The following is a 16,653-nucleotide window of genomic DNA, read 5'->3' as shown; positions in this document are numbered from 1 at the left end:
ATTCTTGACCTGACAGGATCCCTAATGGGAGTCTTTAGAAGTGAAATCCCCTACCCTAGGGCTTAATGTAAAACCAAAACCAAAACAAAACAAAACAAACGCAGTGCTGTCAAGTCGACTCCGACTCATAGTGACCCTCTAGGACAGAGTAGAACTGCCCCATAGAGTTTCCAAGGCGTGCCTGGCGGACTTGAACTGCCGACCCTTTGGTTAGCAGCCATAGCACTTAACCACTATGCCACCAGGGTTTCTGCTTAACGTAAAGAAATTTAATTTATGGATAAAGGACAAACACATAGATTCTTACTTTGCTGAATGGGGTATGAAAGCTAAGGACAAGCCATGTTGAAAGGACAAACACATCTAACGAGAAAATAATTTTCTGCAATGCCAATCTCCCAGTTTTTCTCATGAGCTCGCTCTTAAGTAAAATGTCATTTTATTGTTAAAACAAAAAACAAAACTAAAGGCCTGTATTCAGAATCACCGCCCTCATTCCTCACAGTTTAAAAAAAAAAAAGGTGAATTTAATTCAACCAGCTTTTGTGATCTAATCATTACTCAGAGCCAAAGGTGGTTTCCATTAAAGCATCTCCGTCACTCTCACTTTCTGACCTGTGAATGTTCTTATTAGCTGCCTTATTAAGATGATATCCTGTCTCTGAAGTAAGGAGATTATCTCCCCATCTGACACGACACCGTTGTAGTAATCTTTGTTTTAAAAAAGGAAAAAAAAATTAAACCTGATTTTTAAATAGATACTTAAATTCATGCCACATGCTGCTACCCAGAGGAAACTATTCCTAATGTAATATACTTAGAGGTGCTTAGTTGGACTTTAGTGGTTCACTCTCCCATGACAAACAAGCAAGGCAACAAAGAACTGTATGCTTAAGGATAGGCTGATTTCAACTGGGGCAATACCAGAGCCCTAAGGACTCAGAAAGAGCAGCAGATGGGCTCAAATATACCGACAATGATGAAGATAGTGCAATGTTTTGTTTGTTATACATAAGATCGCCATGCATTGGAAACATGATGGCCACTAACAACATAAGATATATATAGAATTTCATAGGACATATATAGAATTATGCATATACTACATATACCTGTTACATGTATATGCAAATGTATACTTTCTCATAAAACACTTCGGAGGAAGAGAAATAACCTTGGAGGTAACTGGGTAAATCAAGAACAATGATCTGAGCAGGGCTGGACAGCATCAGGCTCAAGAAACTGGAGAGATTCCTAGTTTCTTACCTTAGGCAGCATTGTTTTCAGACTCATCATGGAGGAAGATCATGGAAGACACTGACGTGAAAGCTGTCTGTTTTCATATTTTCTTCCCACTTTCAAAATGGGTCTAAAATAAAACCAATTGCCCCCATTCACCAAAACAGAAAACTCATTTAGTCTCCTGTCTCTGGTTTGGTATGTCTGATGTCCTTGGCAGAAAGCCCAAGAAGCCCAGGTTCCACTCACCTTCCCGTTGGTGTGATAGCTCTGCCCGTTGTGGAATGCTTGGACCTCTGAGCTGCCTTTGGCCTAACTGACCCCAGGGAGAGGAGGTATTGGTGGTGGTTAAATGACATATATATAGGAGAAGTCTTAATGGATAAAAACCAGTTGCCTCCAAGTCAGTTCTAACTCATGGCAACGCCATGTGTGTCATAATACTAATTAGGATCTTATTTCCCACCTTACAAAGTAAGGTTTGGCTATTTCTTTTAGATGAACACTCGTTACTATTTGTACAGTACTGTAGAACTGTGCTCCATAGAGTTTTCAATGACTGTTTTTTTTTTGTTGTTGTTTAGAATTAGATCACTAGGCTATTCTTCCTAGGAGCCTTTGGGCCGATGTGAACCACCAATCCTTCTTTGGTTAGCAGGCAATCGTGTTAACCTTTTACATCACCCAAGGACTCCTTAACAGTAAGAGCGGTGATAACTTCATAGTCTTTTTCAAGGGACAGTTGAGTTACTCTGTTTCCATCCTCACGTGAGTATGTGGTTGCTCCCTTTCATGGACATGAGGTTTTTCTCTGAGGGTGCGAGGCATAGAAAAATGCAAGTCTTGATAATGTCCAGTCTGGCTCTCCCTCGAGGCACACTCTTCCTGGTCATACCCTCAAAGTCCTCAGGAAGTATTGGGAGCCCAAAAGGCCAGTTCACTGAGACAAGATTGCTTCTTCATGGAGTGTATTTTCCCTTCTACGACTGCTATCTGTTCCTACTTCTCTTCTCAGGAAGGCTCAAAGTGTCAGTTTTAATGTACAAATCCATTTGTGATTTGGGCCCCCACAATGTTCAGTATTGCCTCTCTTACTCTGCTTCTAGCTGTCAGTTGAGATAAATAACCTGAGAATCTTGACATTGGCCATGGACTTCATGGTCAGTGAGAAAATGAACAAATCTGTCCACCTTCCTTTTCCACTCTCCCATGCTTTGCAAGGATATAAAAGCCAAAGAGGTGATATTTACTTGGCATGCCATATTCCTCTCATTACTAATCCTGAGGCGACAGAATTTAGATTTTGTGGCAAGATGATCACTGCTATGATGACCATATGATGCCAGGTCCTCAATGAGGAGGACATTTTTGATAGGTCCTTGGGAGGTTTGCCCTTTGGATAGGAATCACATCTACCTTTGCATTTGTGCAAAGATAGTTAAAACAAGCCACAAATATATTGCCCTTTATGCCTTTAAAACACAAATAGTAACAAGGGTCCATCTAAAAGAAATAGCAAAGCCTTACTTTGTAAGTTGAGAAATAAGAACCTGATTAGTACTGGAAGCAGATAGGACTTGGATCATTTTCTGAGCTCACAGTACTCCAGGCTAGGCCTCAACAAAGACAGCTAGCTTGACGAAATGATTCAAAGGGAGCAAAGGGCTGTAATGGAAATATCATACAGTCCTGGTGGCACAGTGGTTAAGAACTCAGATGTTAACCAAAAGGTTGGCAGTTCAAATCCATTAGCCACCCCTTGGAAACCCTATGGGGCAGTTCTACTCTGTCCTATAGGGTCGTTAAGAGTTGGGATAGACTCGACAGTAATGGGTTTGGTTTGGTTTTTTTAAGTTAGCTTTCTGAAGAGTTCCTGGTGTTGCAAATGGTTAATGTGCTCAGCTGCTAACCAAAACGTTGGATGTTCAAGCCCACCCAGGGGCGCCTTGGAAGAAAGGCCTGGTGATCTACTTCTGAAAAATCAGCCATTGAAAACCCTATGGAGTATATTTCTACTCTGAAACATGGGGCCACTTTCAGTTGGTGTCAGCTCAATGGTAATTGCTGTCCTTTTGTTTTGTTGGCACTCTGCGTAATTTTTCTCTTATTTAGTTCTGGTGTGTTGGCTCCTGCACTTTGGAATTTTCCTTGCTTCTTGAGTCAGCCTAGGCCTTGTCCAGTGGACTCATTAAGCAGGTCCTCTTTTTCCTGTCCCCTTCCTCCTCAGGTGTTCAAGTAAGCAATCAATCACCCATTTCCGTGTTTGCACACAGAGAGATATGAGGGAACGTTCAACCATCTCTGAATATGAAAAAAAAAAAACAAAAACCACATCTGCTAATACACTTAAAAGAAACAGTTAGGAGGGGTTCCCCAGGAATACTACAGACACCACAAGAACAGGAAGAAATATGCCTTTTATTATAAGTCTCATATGTACAAAGAAAGCTCTTTCTCACAGCTCAGGAAGGGCTGTGAGAAAGAGCCACTGTCATCCCAGGCCACCACGCTTACATTGTTCACACCGTGGGAACATCACTGGGCATTATTAACAAAGAGGACCATGACACAAAAGTGCATAACACTCACAGGTACACATGTGGACACTTCACATATTTTCTAAAAACAAGTTGACACAAAAATACAATGTGCCAGTAAAAAAAAAAAAATAGGCATATCAATACATGTCTTTTTTTTTTTTTTCTTTTTTGTGAATACATGGAATGCTGAGCTTTGATCTCGAGCTTTTTTCACACCAGACTTTGCAGGCACTTTAGCAGCCCAGCTATGCTTTACAAGACATGACGTTCAGGCCAACACATGAAACTGTGTGAGCACAGAGGTTCTTGTGACTCATATGTACATTAAAAATATCAACACGAGAGCAATCTTCTGTTACCACCAGGCTGGGCCACCAGAGTGTTCTCTGTAGGATGTGTTATGGTTGTCTTTTACATTTCGTGGTAGAATTGTTTAGTAACATGGCATCACCAGGCAGAGGTACAGTATGTGGGTGTGCTAGGCAGACGTTAATTCCAAGCGACTTTAAAAACCATAGAAATATCAGTTTTTAAATCCAAAAATGACTGTCTGTTTTATCTCTGTCCCACTCTAAGCCCTTCCTACCAACCTGTCAGAACAAAAAGTAATTAAAATAATTATTGGGATGTACTGGACTGTAAGCTCATCCTGGGAGAATTCTTTTCTTAGCCACCACCTCCCACATTGTGGTACACGCTGAGGCCCATGGGCAGGCAGGGCCCTTCTGCCACTGTTGATCACTCCCATCTCCCATGATCCCCTAGGCAGAGCTGTGGGGACTCAGAAAATGTGTTAGGAACATGATTGAGCAAAGATATTTATAAACACAGATTGCAATCATCACCGTTAACTTTATTGGTAACGTTGCGTTATAAAGCAGTGACAAAAGGACTCCCATGATAAATCAAGAGTGTTGGAATATGGGTTAGCATCTTTAATAGGACAAAATAATTTTCCTTTTATAAGGAACTCAGAAAGAAAAGGGGAAACCATCCTGATTACAGAGTACCAGAAACGGGTGTGTTGTGAAGTACCGTGAAACCCCAATTTCTGGTGTATGACATCTGTTCTCATCTGCCTCACATCTAAGGAAAAGTAAAGGGAAAAAGAGGGATCAATGCCACCCTCAACTTCAATTTAACCTGTCTCCACAGGTTCTGTGGGGCTGTAATAGCAAAGCTATGGACATGTCATGAATTGGGCCGAGGTTCCTGGGACCCCGGAGAGATGCAGAACATATGAATACCTCGAACAGATGATTGTCAGGCGGTGCGAAATCCTTCCATGAAATAGACACTTGAGAAATAGTGGCAAAGACATTAAGGCCTTCTGTTTCTTTGCCCATACTCCTTAAAGGCACTGATACTGACAGGAGAAATATTCCATAGTACCGTCAAGGTTTTTAAAAAACTCTCCAAAATACACGTCTTCATAGGAAAATGTCCTTTATTGCATGACATGAAGAATCTGTTCTTCTCCTGCTCAGGAATAAAAGGGCCTCCCTTTCTCAGGAGTCTGCAGTCTGTTCAGCCTGGCAACCTGAGAAGGCGAGGGGGGCACGTCTTGCCGGAAGGGACCCTTGGGAGGGGTGTAGTTGGGGTCCTGGACTTTCTTATACGAGTCATAATTGTTGGGCCCCTCAGGAGGAGGCTTCTTCTTCATCTGTTGCTCTTTCCGCCTCTGTTCCTGGCGCAGGAGCTCCTGGGTCTCCAGCATCACCCTCGCATTGAAGCCGTGCCCGCCCATGTAGCCATTCCTCGACCCTTGGTAGCTGGAGTACCTGGGGTTCTCCTTGGCACTCTGGAAGCCTTCCCCAGGGGCGTAGTTCTGCTCCCAAGAATCCTGGGAGACAGAACTGGCGTTTTTCCGGCTTTGCCTAGAAAGCAAAGCCCAAAGGTTAGTATGAGGGTGGAGGATGGGCAGAGAGAGAGAGCGGAAAAGAAGCGGGAATAGAGGGAAGAAGGAGGAAAGGGCTGTGTTCCAATCATGTGGCAGATGCTGTGACTGGGGCTGGAGGAATCAACACAGAAAAGGCTCGACTGTCCTTAGCAAGCTTCAGTCTTGGACAAGTAAACAGTGACTGAAGAGAGAGAAGGAATACAGAAGCACAGAGGTGGGAGCCTAGCCTGGGCGGGAGGGATGTGAGGAAGGCATGTCAGGGAAGGCTCTTCAGGAAGAGAAGATGCCCCAACTGAGCTCTGGTAGATAAGAAGCACCTAGCAGGGTGCGGGGCAGAACACTGCCGCAGGGCAGCAGCTAAGCAGAGGGTCTGCGGCGTCTACAACTGGTTGTGTATATCTGTTTTGTTTTCTCTTTTCCAGTTGCCATCGAGTCGATTCAGGCTCATGGCGACCTCATGTATGTCACAGTAGAGCTGTGCTCCACAGGGTTTTCAGGGTCTGACTTTTCAGAAGTAGGTCACCAGGGCTTTCCTTCCAGGCATCTCTGAGTGAACTTGAACCACCAACCTTTTAGTTAGCAGATGAGTGCTTAACCATTTGTGCCAGCCAAGGAGTCAGGGTATACGAAGGGCCTGACGGAGGCACTCGGCTGGAAAAGGGATATGTCAAGAGAGTGTTGTTAGTCATGCTAAGGAGTCAAGGCTGTATCTGGAGTCAGTGGGAGGCCTCTGATGGATTTTAAGTGGAGGAGATGTCAGATCAGATTTCCATTTACAAAGATATTCTTTCTAAGCAATTAAAAAAATGAAAACCATTCCCTTTTCAAAACACCTACACATTGCTCACAACCCCACCATCCATCAGGCGATGATGAGGCTCAGCAGCTATTCATAAAACAGGGTGCTCCTTCTGCGTCTGGATAGGTCCTGTCTGTTCTGCTCAGGGTGACAATATCTCCTGCAATTCAGACACACTGGCAAGATGCTCTGTAGGAGCATCAGAGATTTGGCAGCTTCAACCGCAGCAATAATTGCCTGCTTTAGCACGTTACAATTCAATTCTAAACAAGCAAAACAAATATTCTACACAGCTGCCACCATGATGCCAGAGACGTGAGCCAATATGAAGTACATGCAATGGATTACCATACGAGTTCAGTTTTGAAAGATTTAAGTCTAGACTCCTTTATGATTAAAAATGCAATAGGCAATCCCTATAAAGCTCCAGCTTTAGAGTTGAATATGTCAGCAACTGACATTTTCAGAGTCCGTGCTCATCAGGACTGTGGGACCCGCCATCTGTAGAGTAAGCACCATTTTAGTGCACAATGTACCTTCACCGAAGGCCTGGATAACCTACTTCGCTCACTTTCCGTCAGCCCATAATAGGGGAATAAATCAGGACCCTATAGAATTTTCAAAATTTTTATCACTTCTGTAATAAAGTTGCACATTATTTTCAGGAAACATTATTGTTTTGAAACATCTTTAATTTACTATCAACTCCCCAGATGCTTTCATGAATTTACAATAAGATTGGCTATGATAAAGTAAAACAATTTTGTGCCAGAAAGGAAGACATGCCCTAATTTTTTTTGCCTGGAAAACGGAAGAGGGAAAGAGAATTGAGTAATAAAACAAAATATATTGCTCCATTTATCAATGAGAAAATCATTTGGCGACAGTATGTATTGCTTAGCCGTTCACATCAACATACACAACATGGCTTAGTGTTCAAAAAGACTCCGGGAGAGGAAAAATAAGGTCTATGAAGCCATTGGGTCTCCCACAGGAATGAAGCCATTTGCATTTTCGAGCATTCAGAAGCGCCATCAACACGGTTTGTAAGGAAATGTGCCCATTTTCCATATGGCCTAAAACATCGCTAGGGATATTTTCAATAAGGAAAACGAACTTAATGTCCAGCATCATCTCTGGCTACAATGATGATTAATTGAGTAGTCTACAGGAAATCTATCTGGTTCTCTTTTAATGGGAGTCAGAAGCATTTGTACTATCAGCCCAGGCAAGAATCCTTAGATTTGATGGAATAGTTTATTTGCCTAAAGCACTGATTATCTACACTTAAAAAGTCATAAATTAATCTGCCCAGAGACACGAATGATGGAAAGTGCTGGCATGAAACCAGGGATTTGACATTAATCATGAAACTTTAATTAAAACAACGAACTTATTACTGATGTCCCAGCAACAACAGTGGGATTCCTTTATGGGTTAGTTAGCAATTTAAAGATAGCCAGAAGTAGGCTGCAGAAATGTGCCCTCTTTTTCATCCTTGGCCTATGGGGACCCACCAGCCCCTCACTCCCCCAACTCCAGGAAGCCTGAGGCTTTGCTCTATGGAGGTTGTGTGCTGCACATCGAATTCTGAATCACCTCAGGAAGACGGAGTCTTTCTATATTTAAACACATTGAGAATTCACTAAAGGTTTGTTAGAGATGGAATTTATGAAGATGTGAGAGAAAGAATTTCTTTTAGCTAAAACTTTCTTCAAAGTAATCAGCACAGAGAGGAGGAATCAGAGTGCCCCCAAGGTCTGAAATGAGGTATGGGGTAGAACACGTACGTGAACACACATGCACAGACACACACACATGCATGCATGCACACACACATAGACACACATGCATGCATATATGTGTACATAGATATATGCACACACAGGTGCACACATACACATATCGATACACATATATACACATACAATACGTAGATACATATACACATAACACATACATGCCTCCTTGGTAAGGAAGCTACTGGCATCACTAAGGTCTTGATTAAGAAGAGGACAAAAACTGAGCAGACTGTAGAGCAGTAAGAGAAGAAGGAGACAATAAGAATTTGCTACATCAGAAAACTAGTCACCAGGCACCAGGGTGAAGTGGGAGAGTGGCTTTGGAATCAAATAGATACAAGTTTAAATCCCATATCTACCATTTGTCAGCTGGGTGACCCTGGGAAAGTTATGCTGGCTGGGCCAAGCTTGCCTCATCTGTGAAATGGGCAATATCTAACCTTATAAGGATACAGTCCTTAAGGAAAGCCACTGAGCCACCGAGGTGCAGAGGACGAGAAAGAGGTGGAGGTAAAAGAACTCGGGAAGATATAAACGCCAGGGCTGAAAGGATGACAAGCAGATTAGAGCCACAAGAAAGGGCCTGGTAGGGAGACCACGTGACAGTGAAGAGACAGCTGAGAAGTGAAAGTCACCAAGCAAGGAGGACAGACAACAACAAGTGAAGCCAAGGGAGAGGCAGAAACAAAGAGGAAATGGAAGGAAAATCAAATAAAGAAAAAATATTCAATAAAGGATTGTGAATAAGCTTTTCTATCAGTGACTGACGACTGATTGTTATTGTCATCAGTCTGTTGTTATTATCATTGTTAGTCACCACTGAGTCGGCTACAGCCCGTGGATACCCCACGTACAAGAGAACGAAACGTTACCCAGTCTTGCGCTATCTTCTCATGATCATTGGAACGTTTGAGTCCACTGTTAGGGGTAACGAGTCAATCTATCTCATTCAAGGTTTCCCTCACATTTCTGCTGAGTTTAAAAGCTGCCTTTGGGATACTAAGCAAAAGAACTAATTTAGAAATAAAAAAGGAAAACAACCCAGTCTGATTGAAAATTGAGTATGGGGCACTCAGGCCCCCTTTCCTCCTGAACTAGTATTACCACCTGGCTAGTATTCCTTGTTTGACATTTCCAAGTGTAACCCGAATTCTGGCTATAGAGTTCCTTAATGACAGTTAGAATTTACAAACCACGCTGGTTCATTTACCTCCCTCTAATGCAAACCACCTTATCTAATGTGGCTGATGCAAAGTCCTGACCGACCATTTGTTTTGTTTTACTTTGTAACTGAACTTTCTGTGTTTATGAAATCTTTTTGGTTTCAAATCCCATACCAACTTGTTTAGACAAAATTCTATTAATTGTCAACATCCGAAAAGCAGAGGTCAAGTGTCTCTGAAGAATATCACATGTCAGAAACTTGGACTTGGCTCAACTTCAACGTAGGTTGCTGCAGCCCCTCTAACCTCTGCCTGATTTCTGTACCTTCGTTCAGATTTCTGCACACAGCTTGTGGTGGAGCAGCCTTGTCCTGCAAGGGCATAAGCTGAGTGTGAAGTTCTACATTCAAACTCTTCCTCACAAATACAAAGGTTCACATTGAGAATTTAGTCTCTAAGAGAGGAGAAGACTATGGTATCGAGGCCTACCAACCCTTGTAACCTAAACTTGTACAGCTTCTTGATTTGGGGAATTTTGCTGTTTTCACACCTAAATAGAACAAAATGACCCAAATAGGGAGCTACGATTAACCCTGAGAGAGAAAGTTTTAGTTATTTAGGGAGGCATTAAATAACAGCAGTAGTACCAACAGCTACAGCAGCCCTCTTCTCCATATAAACAGAGTTATTTCTAGAAGGGGCTCCAGAAGGGACAGGGAAAAAAAGGAAGGGATATATAGAGGAGATGGTAGAAAAGAAAGGGCTAAGAGTGAAGACACCACAGTTCAAACTGTAGTGCCGATGAAGAATACTGAATGTTCCGTAGACTTCCAGAAGGATGACGAACAAATCAGTCTTAGAAGAAACACAACTAGAGTGCTCCTTAGAAGCAAGGATGGCAAGACTTCAACTCACTTATTTTGCATGTTTCATCCGGAAAGACCAATCACTAGAAGAGGACATCATGTTTGGTAAAGTGGGGGGCCCGTGAAAATGAGGGAATCCCTCAGTGAAGCGGGTTGACAGAATGGCCGCAACAACGGATTCAAACATACCAACAATCGTGGAGATGGCACAGGACCGGGCACTGTCTCCTTCTGGTATACGTAAGGTTACCATGAGCGGAAGCTGACTTCATGGCGACGAACAACAAGAGTGAAGAAGGGGAAAGGAATGTCACATAAAAGATTCAGCTTGGAATACAGGAGCCACGGAGGAACGTGACCAGGAGAAGCTCAGTGCCACCCCTGTATCTGATCTACCTTTTTGTCTTCCTGGGGATTGGGAGCCTAGAGTCTCTCCTTCCTCCAAGCTGTCCTGCCCTTCCAGGGCCCGTCTCATCACCATCTCTGCTTCCGGCCTTTCTTAATCCTTTGCATTCCTCAACTCACTCCTCATACATATTATATACACAGTGTTAATTTTCTCCTTTGTTCCTCATAAATTATCTCAAGGACAACTAAAATGTATGAAGTCAAACCACTTGCCAATAAAAATCAGATTATGGCCCCTGCGCTGCCGGCTCCATTCACGGCGGTAGAGGCCCCACGTGTGGCTGTGTGGCAGGACTACAGCAGGTGTGTCCATCTGTCCACATCATCATGCTCACCTTTCCCACAGAACACAAGCCGAGAAGGCTGGGAGAATGTATTTGATACAGAAGAACCTTTACATGTAATCCTTACAGTGTTTAGAACGTTTGATTCATACAGTAGTAGCCTTCTTCCAAGTGCTAAGGGCGACAGAATACAGAGAGGACCTTTACACTTGCTAACACCCCAAACTTGAAAACAAGAGCTGTCGGTAGCGATGGGCCTTATAAAATAATGGTTTAGGGCATGCGTAGGTTTGGGTTTGAATTCTGGCAGAATTACTTACAAGCTGTGTGACCTTACAGGGAAGTTACTTAATTTCTCTGAGTGACCTCGCAGGTAAGTTACTTAATTTCCCTGGGCATGTTTCCTTGTGTGTAAAAGAAGATCATCTCCAAGGTCCCATGCAGATCTAAACTTCAATGACTCTTACATAACTCCCAGCTGCCATCAAGCGGACTCTGAGTCATGGTGACCCATGTGTATCAGAGTAGGACTGCACTCCCTAAGGTTTTCAATAGCTGATTTTTCAGAAGTAGGTTACCAGACCTTTCTTCCAAGGTGCCTCTGGGTGGACTCAAACCTCCAACCTTTTGGTTAGCAGCTGAGCATGTTAACTGTTTGTACCACCCAGGGCCTCTTAGAGAGAGCTAAATAACTATCAGTCAGTGATCCTTCTATGTAAAAGAGGAAGTGATTTAGTACTCAAAGGAGATGAAGCTTTACAAATTGTGGAAGAACGACTGAATGAGCAAAGCTACTACAGTAGACGGCACTCACTCCGTTAAGAAGTTTTCAGTCACATCCACGTTCTCTTGACTAGCTAGTGCCAATGAGGTGGGACTCCGATTGTTATTAGAGTGACTAGCTAACACCTCAGAGACTCAACTTCGTTGGAAACTGAGTCAAGATCACTTTTCCAGGGCTCAGTCAAGTCTACGCAGATAAGCATTTGCAAAAAAAAAAAAAAAGTTTCACTCAAATTCAAAACAATCTGCTTGATGTCAACACAGCCTGTGGATTTTTCTACTCAAAATGTTTTTGTCATCTGGAATGTTACTGAAATAGAACAACACATGCCTGTAAGAACTGTGACTACAGGAGTAACTTGTTTTGGGGAAGTTTGGAAAGGTGGACATTTTAAAATACTTTTATTTATTTATTTTTTTACTATGCACGAAGGAAGTACTTCAGTGGAAAAACAGATACTGTTTTGATGTATTAAGGCTTAGTCACCTGGGAGCTTTCCTGTCCTTTAACAGAGAAAGGCTTGGAGGATAGGTACCTCAACTGGAGAGCCTGGCAGATCAACCCTTCTTACTCGGTTGCCAGTCAGTGACTCTCTGCTTCAACACTGAACAACAAACAGTAGGGAAGTCACAACAATAGGAGACTGAGATTTGGTACCAGTGATCTCACAGAAGTGTCATACATGCAATAGTAATCCCCTTTACTTTTACAGGAGCCCTGGTGGCACAGTGGTTAAGAGCTCAGCTGCTAACCAAAGGTTGGCAGTTCAAATCCATGAGCTGCTCCTTGGAAACCCTACATGGGGCAGTTCTACTCTGTCCTATAGGGTTGCTATGAGTTGGAATCAACTGGATGGTAACAGGTTTTATACTTTTACAGGGGGCAGTGGTGGTTCAGCGGTAGAACTCTCATTTTCCACGCAGGAGGCCTGGGTTTGATTCCTGGCCAGCGCACCTCAAGTGCAGCTACCATTTGTCTGTCAGTGAAGGCTTGCACGCTGCTATGATGCTAAACAGGTTTCAGCAGAACTCCCAAAGACAGACTAGGAGTAAAGGCCTGGCAATCTACTTCCAAAAATCTGCCACTGAAAACCCTATGGGTCACAACAGTCCTATTTCCTTATGCATGGGGTCCCACGAGTCTGAGGCTAGCTGGACAGCAGCTAACAACCACGACATACTTTTATAGAATTCTAGACTTTACAAAGTATCGTTTATTTTTTCCCATTTTTTGGAAAAGAAGGCTGTTCTATCCACAGCTAAGGAAGTAGGGAACCAATACTAGAACTCAGGCCTGACCCCAGCCCAGCACCCAACTGTCACGTGACTTCCCTTTCAGTTAGAGAGCTTTTAGGGTGACAATGTTTGCATCTTCTTGAAACACCTTTCTTTCTAGGCTTCTTGCCATACAGCAAAATGGCATCTCGAACTAAATGCAGGGATTCTCAGCCACCAATATGCCAGTGCCTCTAGGATTACCCTGTGTGTGTTGGAACGTCAGCGCAATTTTGGAAGCAGGGATTTCCGAAAGGGCTGGGAGAATTTGAGCAATGAAAAAGAGTCGTCTTACCGAGGCAGAGAGCTGTACTGGCGCTGGGCTTGCTGGAAACTCTCCCGCTCCTCCTGGCGCTGCCGCTGCATCTGGACCTCCACGGACACGGAGTGCCTGCCACTCTGCGCATATGGCTTGGAATTTGGCTAAAGGAGAAGAATTCAGAATAATTGAGAAGAAACTACTCATCTTAAATAACTGGCTGATTTAATCGTAAATCTTATAGACTGGTTTACAAACATCCGGAAAGTTCTGTGAGTTTTTTTGTTTGTTTTTGTTTTATGATTTTCCAAAAGCAGGTTTCTTTAAGAGGAAGATAATTGCTCTTATGACTTCCAAATACTCGATCATCTTAAACTTTGATTTTGGTTTTGGAATGCAATTTTAAAATTGAGAGGTCACCCCGTTCAAGTCTTCTTAATGAGGTCTGGCAAATACTAATATTAGCAACAAGCTTACATTCCTTCTATACATGGCAACTGCAAGGAGAGTGGGGCCACGGAGGGCTAAAAGAAGTTAATGCAAAAAAAAAAAAAACTATAATAACTCACGAAAGTGGGAAAGTCCATGGGTGAATGCCTGAAAGTTGGCCATGCTGGTAAATTTTTTTCCTTTGGTAGTTAAATAAATTTTACCAAAGCAGGCCAGGATACAATACAGTTGACTCTCCTTTTATTATGCGATGGCAGTTAAATTTTGAACCAAGATTATTATCCATGTACAGTTCTCTTCCCATCCATAATGGCAGCCAAGTGGGGAATAGAAAAACTTATCGAAAGAATAAGCTTGAAAGCTCCTAGCTACTGAAACTAGTTATTCCAACTCACAGCAACCCTACAGGACAAAGTAGAACTTCCCCCATAGGGTTTCCACGGAGTGGTTGATGGATTTGAATTACTGACCTTCAGTTAGCAGCTGAGCTCTTAACCACTGCGCCACCAGGGCTCCAGCTAGTTATTAGGTGATGGCAACTTACCTATGTTAATCATAAACCCTAAGGACCCCAGGTGGCGCAGTGGTTAAGTGCTTGGCTGCTAACCAAAAGGTCGGTGGTTCGAACCCACCAGCTGCTCCATGGGAGAAACATATGGAAATCTGCTTCCACAAAGATTACTGGAGTTAGTTGCCATCAAGTCACTTCTGAATCATAGCCACCCTGTGTACAACAGAACAAAACACTGCCACGTCCTGCACCATCCTCACAATTGTTGCTATGTTTGAGCCCATTGTTGCAGCCATCGTGTCAATCCATCTCCTTGACAGGCTGACTCTTTTTCCCTAACCCTCTGCCTTACCAAGCATGATTTCCTTCTCCAAGGACTGGTCCTTCCTGATAACATGTCCAAACTATGTGAGACAAAGTCTCACCATCCTCGCTTCCAAGGAGCACTCTGGCTGTACTTCTTCCAAGACAGACTTGCTCATTCTTCTTCAGTCCATGGTATACTCAATATTCTTCACCAACACCACAGTTCAAAGGCATCAATTTTTCTTTAGTCCTCCTTATTCATTGTCCAGCTTCTGGATGCATATGAGGTGACTGAAAATATCATGGCTTGGGTCAGGTGCACCTTAGTTCTCAAAGTGACATCTTTGCTTTTCAACACTTTAAAGAGATCTTTTGCAGGAGGTTTGCCCAATGCAACATGTCATTTGATTTCCTCGCTGCTGCTTCCATGGGTATTGATTATGGATCCAAGTAAAACGAAATCCTTGACAACGTCAATATTTTTCCCGTTTATCATGATGTTTCTTACCGGTCCACTTGTGAGCATTTTTGTTTTCTTCATGTCAAGGTGTAATCCATACTGAAAATTGTAGTCTTTCATCTTCATCAGTAAGTGCTTCAAGTCCTCTTCATTTTCAGCAAGCAAGGTTGACTCATCTGCATATCACAGGTTGTTAATGAGTCTTCCACCAATCCTGATGCTATGTTCTTCTTCATATAGTCCATTTTCTCAGGTTATTTGCTCAGAATACATGTTGAATAAGTATGGTGAAAGGATACAATCATGTCACACACTTTTCCTTATTTTAAACCACGTGGTATCCCATTGTTCTGTTCGAACGACTGCTTTTTGGTCTATGTACAGGTATGAGTACAATTAAGTGTTTTGGAATTCCCATTGTTGGCAATGTTATTCATAATTTGTCATGATCCACACAGTCAAATGCCTTTGCATAGTCAATAAAACACAGGTAATCATCTTTCTGATATTCTCTGCTTTCAGCCAAGATCCATCTAACATCAGCAGTGATATCCCTTGTTCCACGTCCTCTTCTGAATCCAGCTTGAATTTCTGGCAGTTCCCTGTCAATGTACTGTTGCAACCATTTTTTCATTATCTGCAGCAAAATTTTACTTGTGTGTTATATTAATGATATTATTTGATAATTTCTGCATTCTGTTGGATCCCCACACATCTGTCAGTTTGTCATACTGTGGTGGTATGCATGTTCCTATAATGTTGGAAGCTACACCACCAGTATACTATCATAGAGATTACAGCCTTGGAAACCCTATAAGGCAGTTCTGCTCTGTCCTATACAGTTGATATGAGTTGGAATCAACTCAATGGCAATGGGTAATCATAACCCTATAGAGAGATTTTCAGTCCCTCTAGCTAATCCTAGAAGTCCCTGGGTAGTGCATACTTTAGCCAGCAGGTCATCTTATGCAGTGCCTCTCACCAAAATCCCTATACAACTGATTATATACAGTGTGAAGTATCATGAGTCGGAATTGACTTGATGGCACTATACAACAACAGGTATAAGCTGAGTCCCCTCTGGATATTTCATCTTTTTACTGACAGTGGTTAGATTACCTTCTAGATCATTGGATTATTTTCTAGATCAGGCCATTTGAAATAAAAGCCACTCTGTTCAAAATGGAGAAAAATGCCTCTAACTTTACAAAACATCAAACAACGATTTATCACAGCATCAGTGACATACACCCTTAAGTAATCTTTTCGGTACTTGCTAGTCTCCCCTCCCTGTTTGTGTTACACAACATTGTGCAAAAGGCATCTTCTGAGGGAAGAATGCCCGTTACAAAAAAAGCTATTGATTTTCTTTTAGAGTTGAAAGTCAATGGCAGACTTTGACTGGATAATCATGTTCTAAAATAATGGAGTCTTAGCACTCATTTGGAGGGCTGTAAGATAACGTTGGTTTGTTATCTAAAGAATGGCTCCTACGATTGGCTTTTGTCTGAAGAGAAATCAGGCTTCATCTATTGTTCTCTTTCTGTATGGCGAGCGCTATCTCATTTGTGGGTAAGCAAGAATAAGGCAATATACAGGTCAAAATTT

The 16,653-nt window shown here is 42.5% G+C and overlaps 1 protein-coding gene across 18 annotated transcripts in view; it reads right to left on the bottom strand.

Moving 5' to 3' along the window:
* Positions 1 to 3,619: 3,619 nt before the first annotated feature.
* Positions 3,620 to 16,653, bottom strand: part of PARD3 (par-3 family cell polarity regulator) — an 823,651-nt gene continuing 810,617 nt past the window's right edge. For 11 of the 18 annotated variants that reach the window (XM_010600267.3, XM_010600273.3, XM_023539777.2 and 8 more), the window contains 2 exons: positions 13,355 to 13,482; positions 3,621 to 5,656 (listed from right to left, as the gene is read on the bottom strand). In XM_010600267.3, coding sequence (XP_010598569.1) covers positions 5,263 to 5,656; positions 13,355 to 13,482 — 522 coding nt within the window. In that variant the 3' untranslated portion in view covers positions 3,621 to 5,262. Of the gene's footprint in view, positions 5,657 to 13,354; positions 13,483 to 16,653 lie in introns of all 18 variants that reach the window. The other 7 variants (XM_023539774.2, XM_023539779.2, XM_010600270.3 and 4 more) reach the window with 2 other exon arrangements.

The sequence above is a fragment of the Loxodonta africana genome, chromosome 4, assembly GCF_030014295.1.
Source record: "Loxodonta africana isolate mLoxAfr1 chromosome 4, mLoxAfr1.hap2, whole genome shotgun sequence".
NCBI lineage: Eukaryota > Metazoa > Chordata > Mammalia > Proboscidea > Elephantidae > Loxodonta > Loxodonta africana.
Note: the sequence above shows the minus strand (reverse complement) of the source record. Positions and strands in the feature narration are given on the sequence as shown.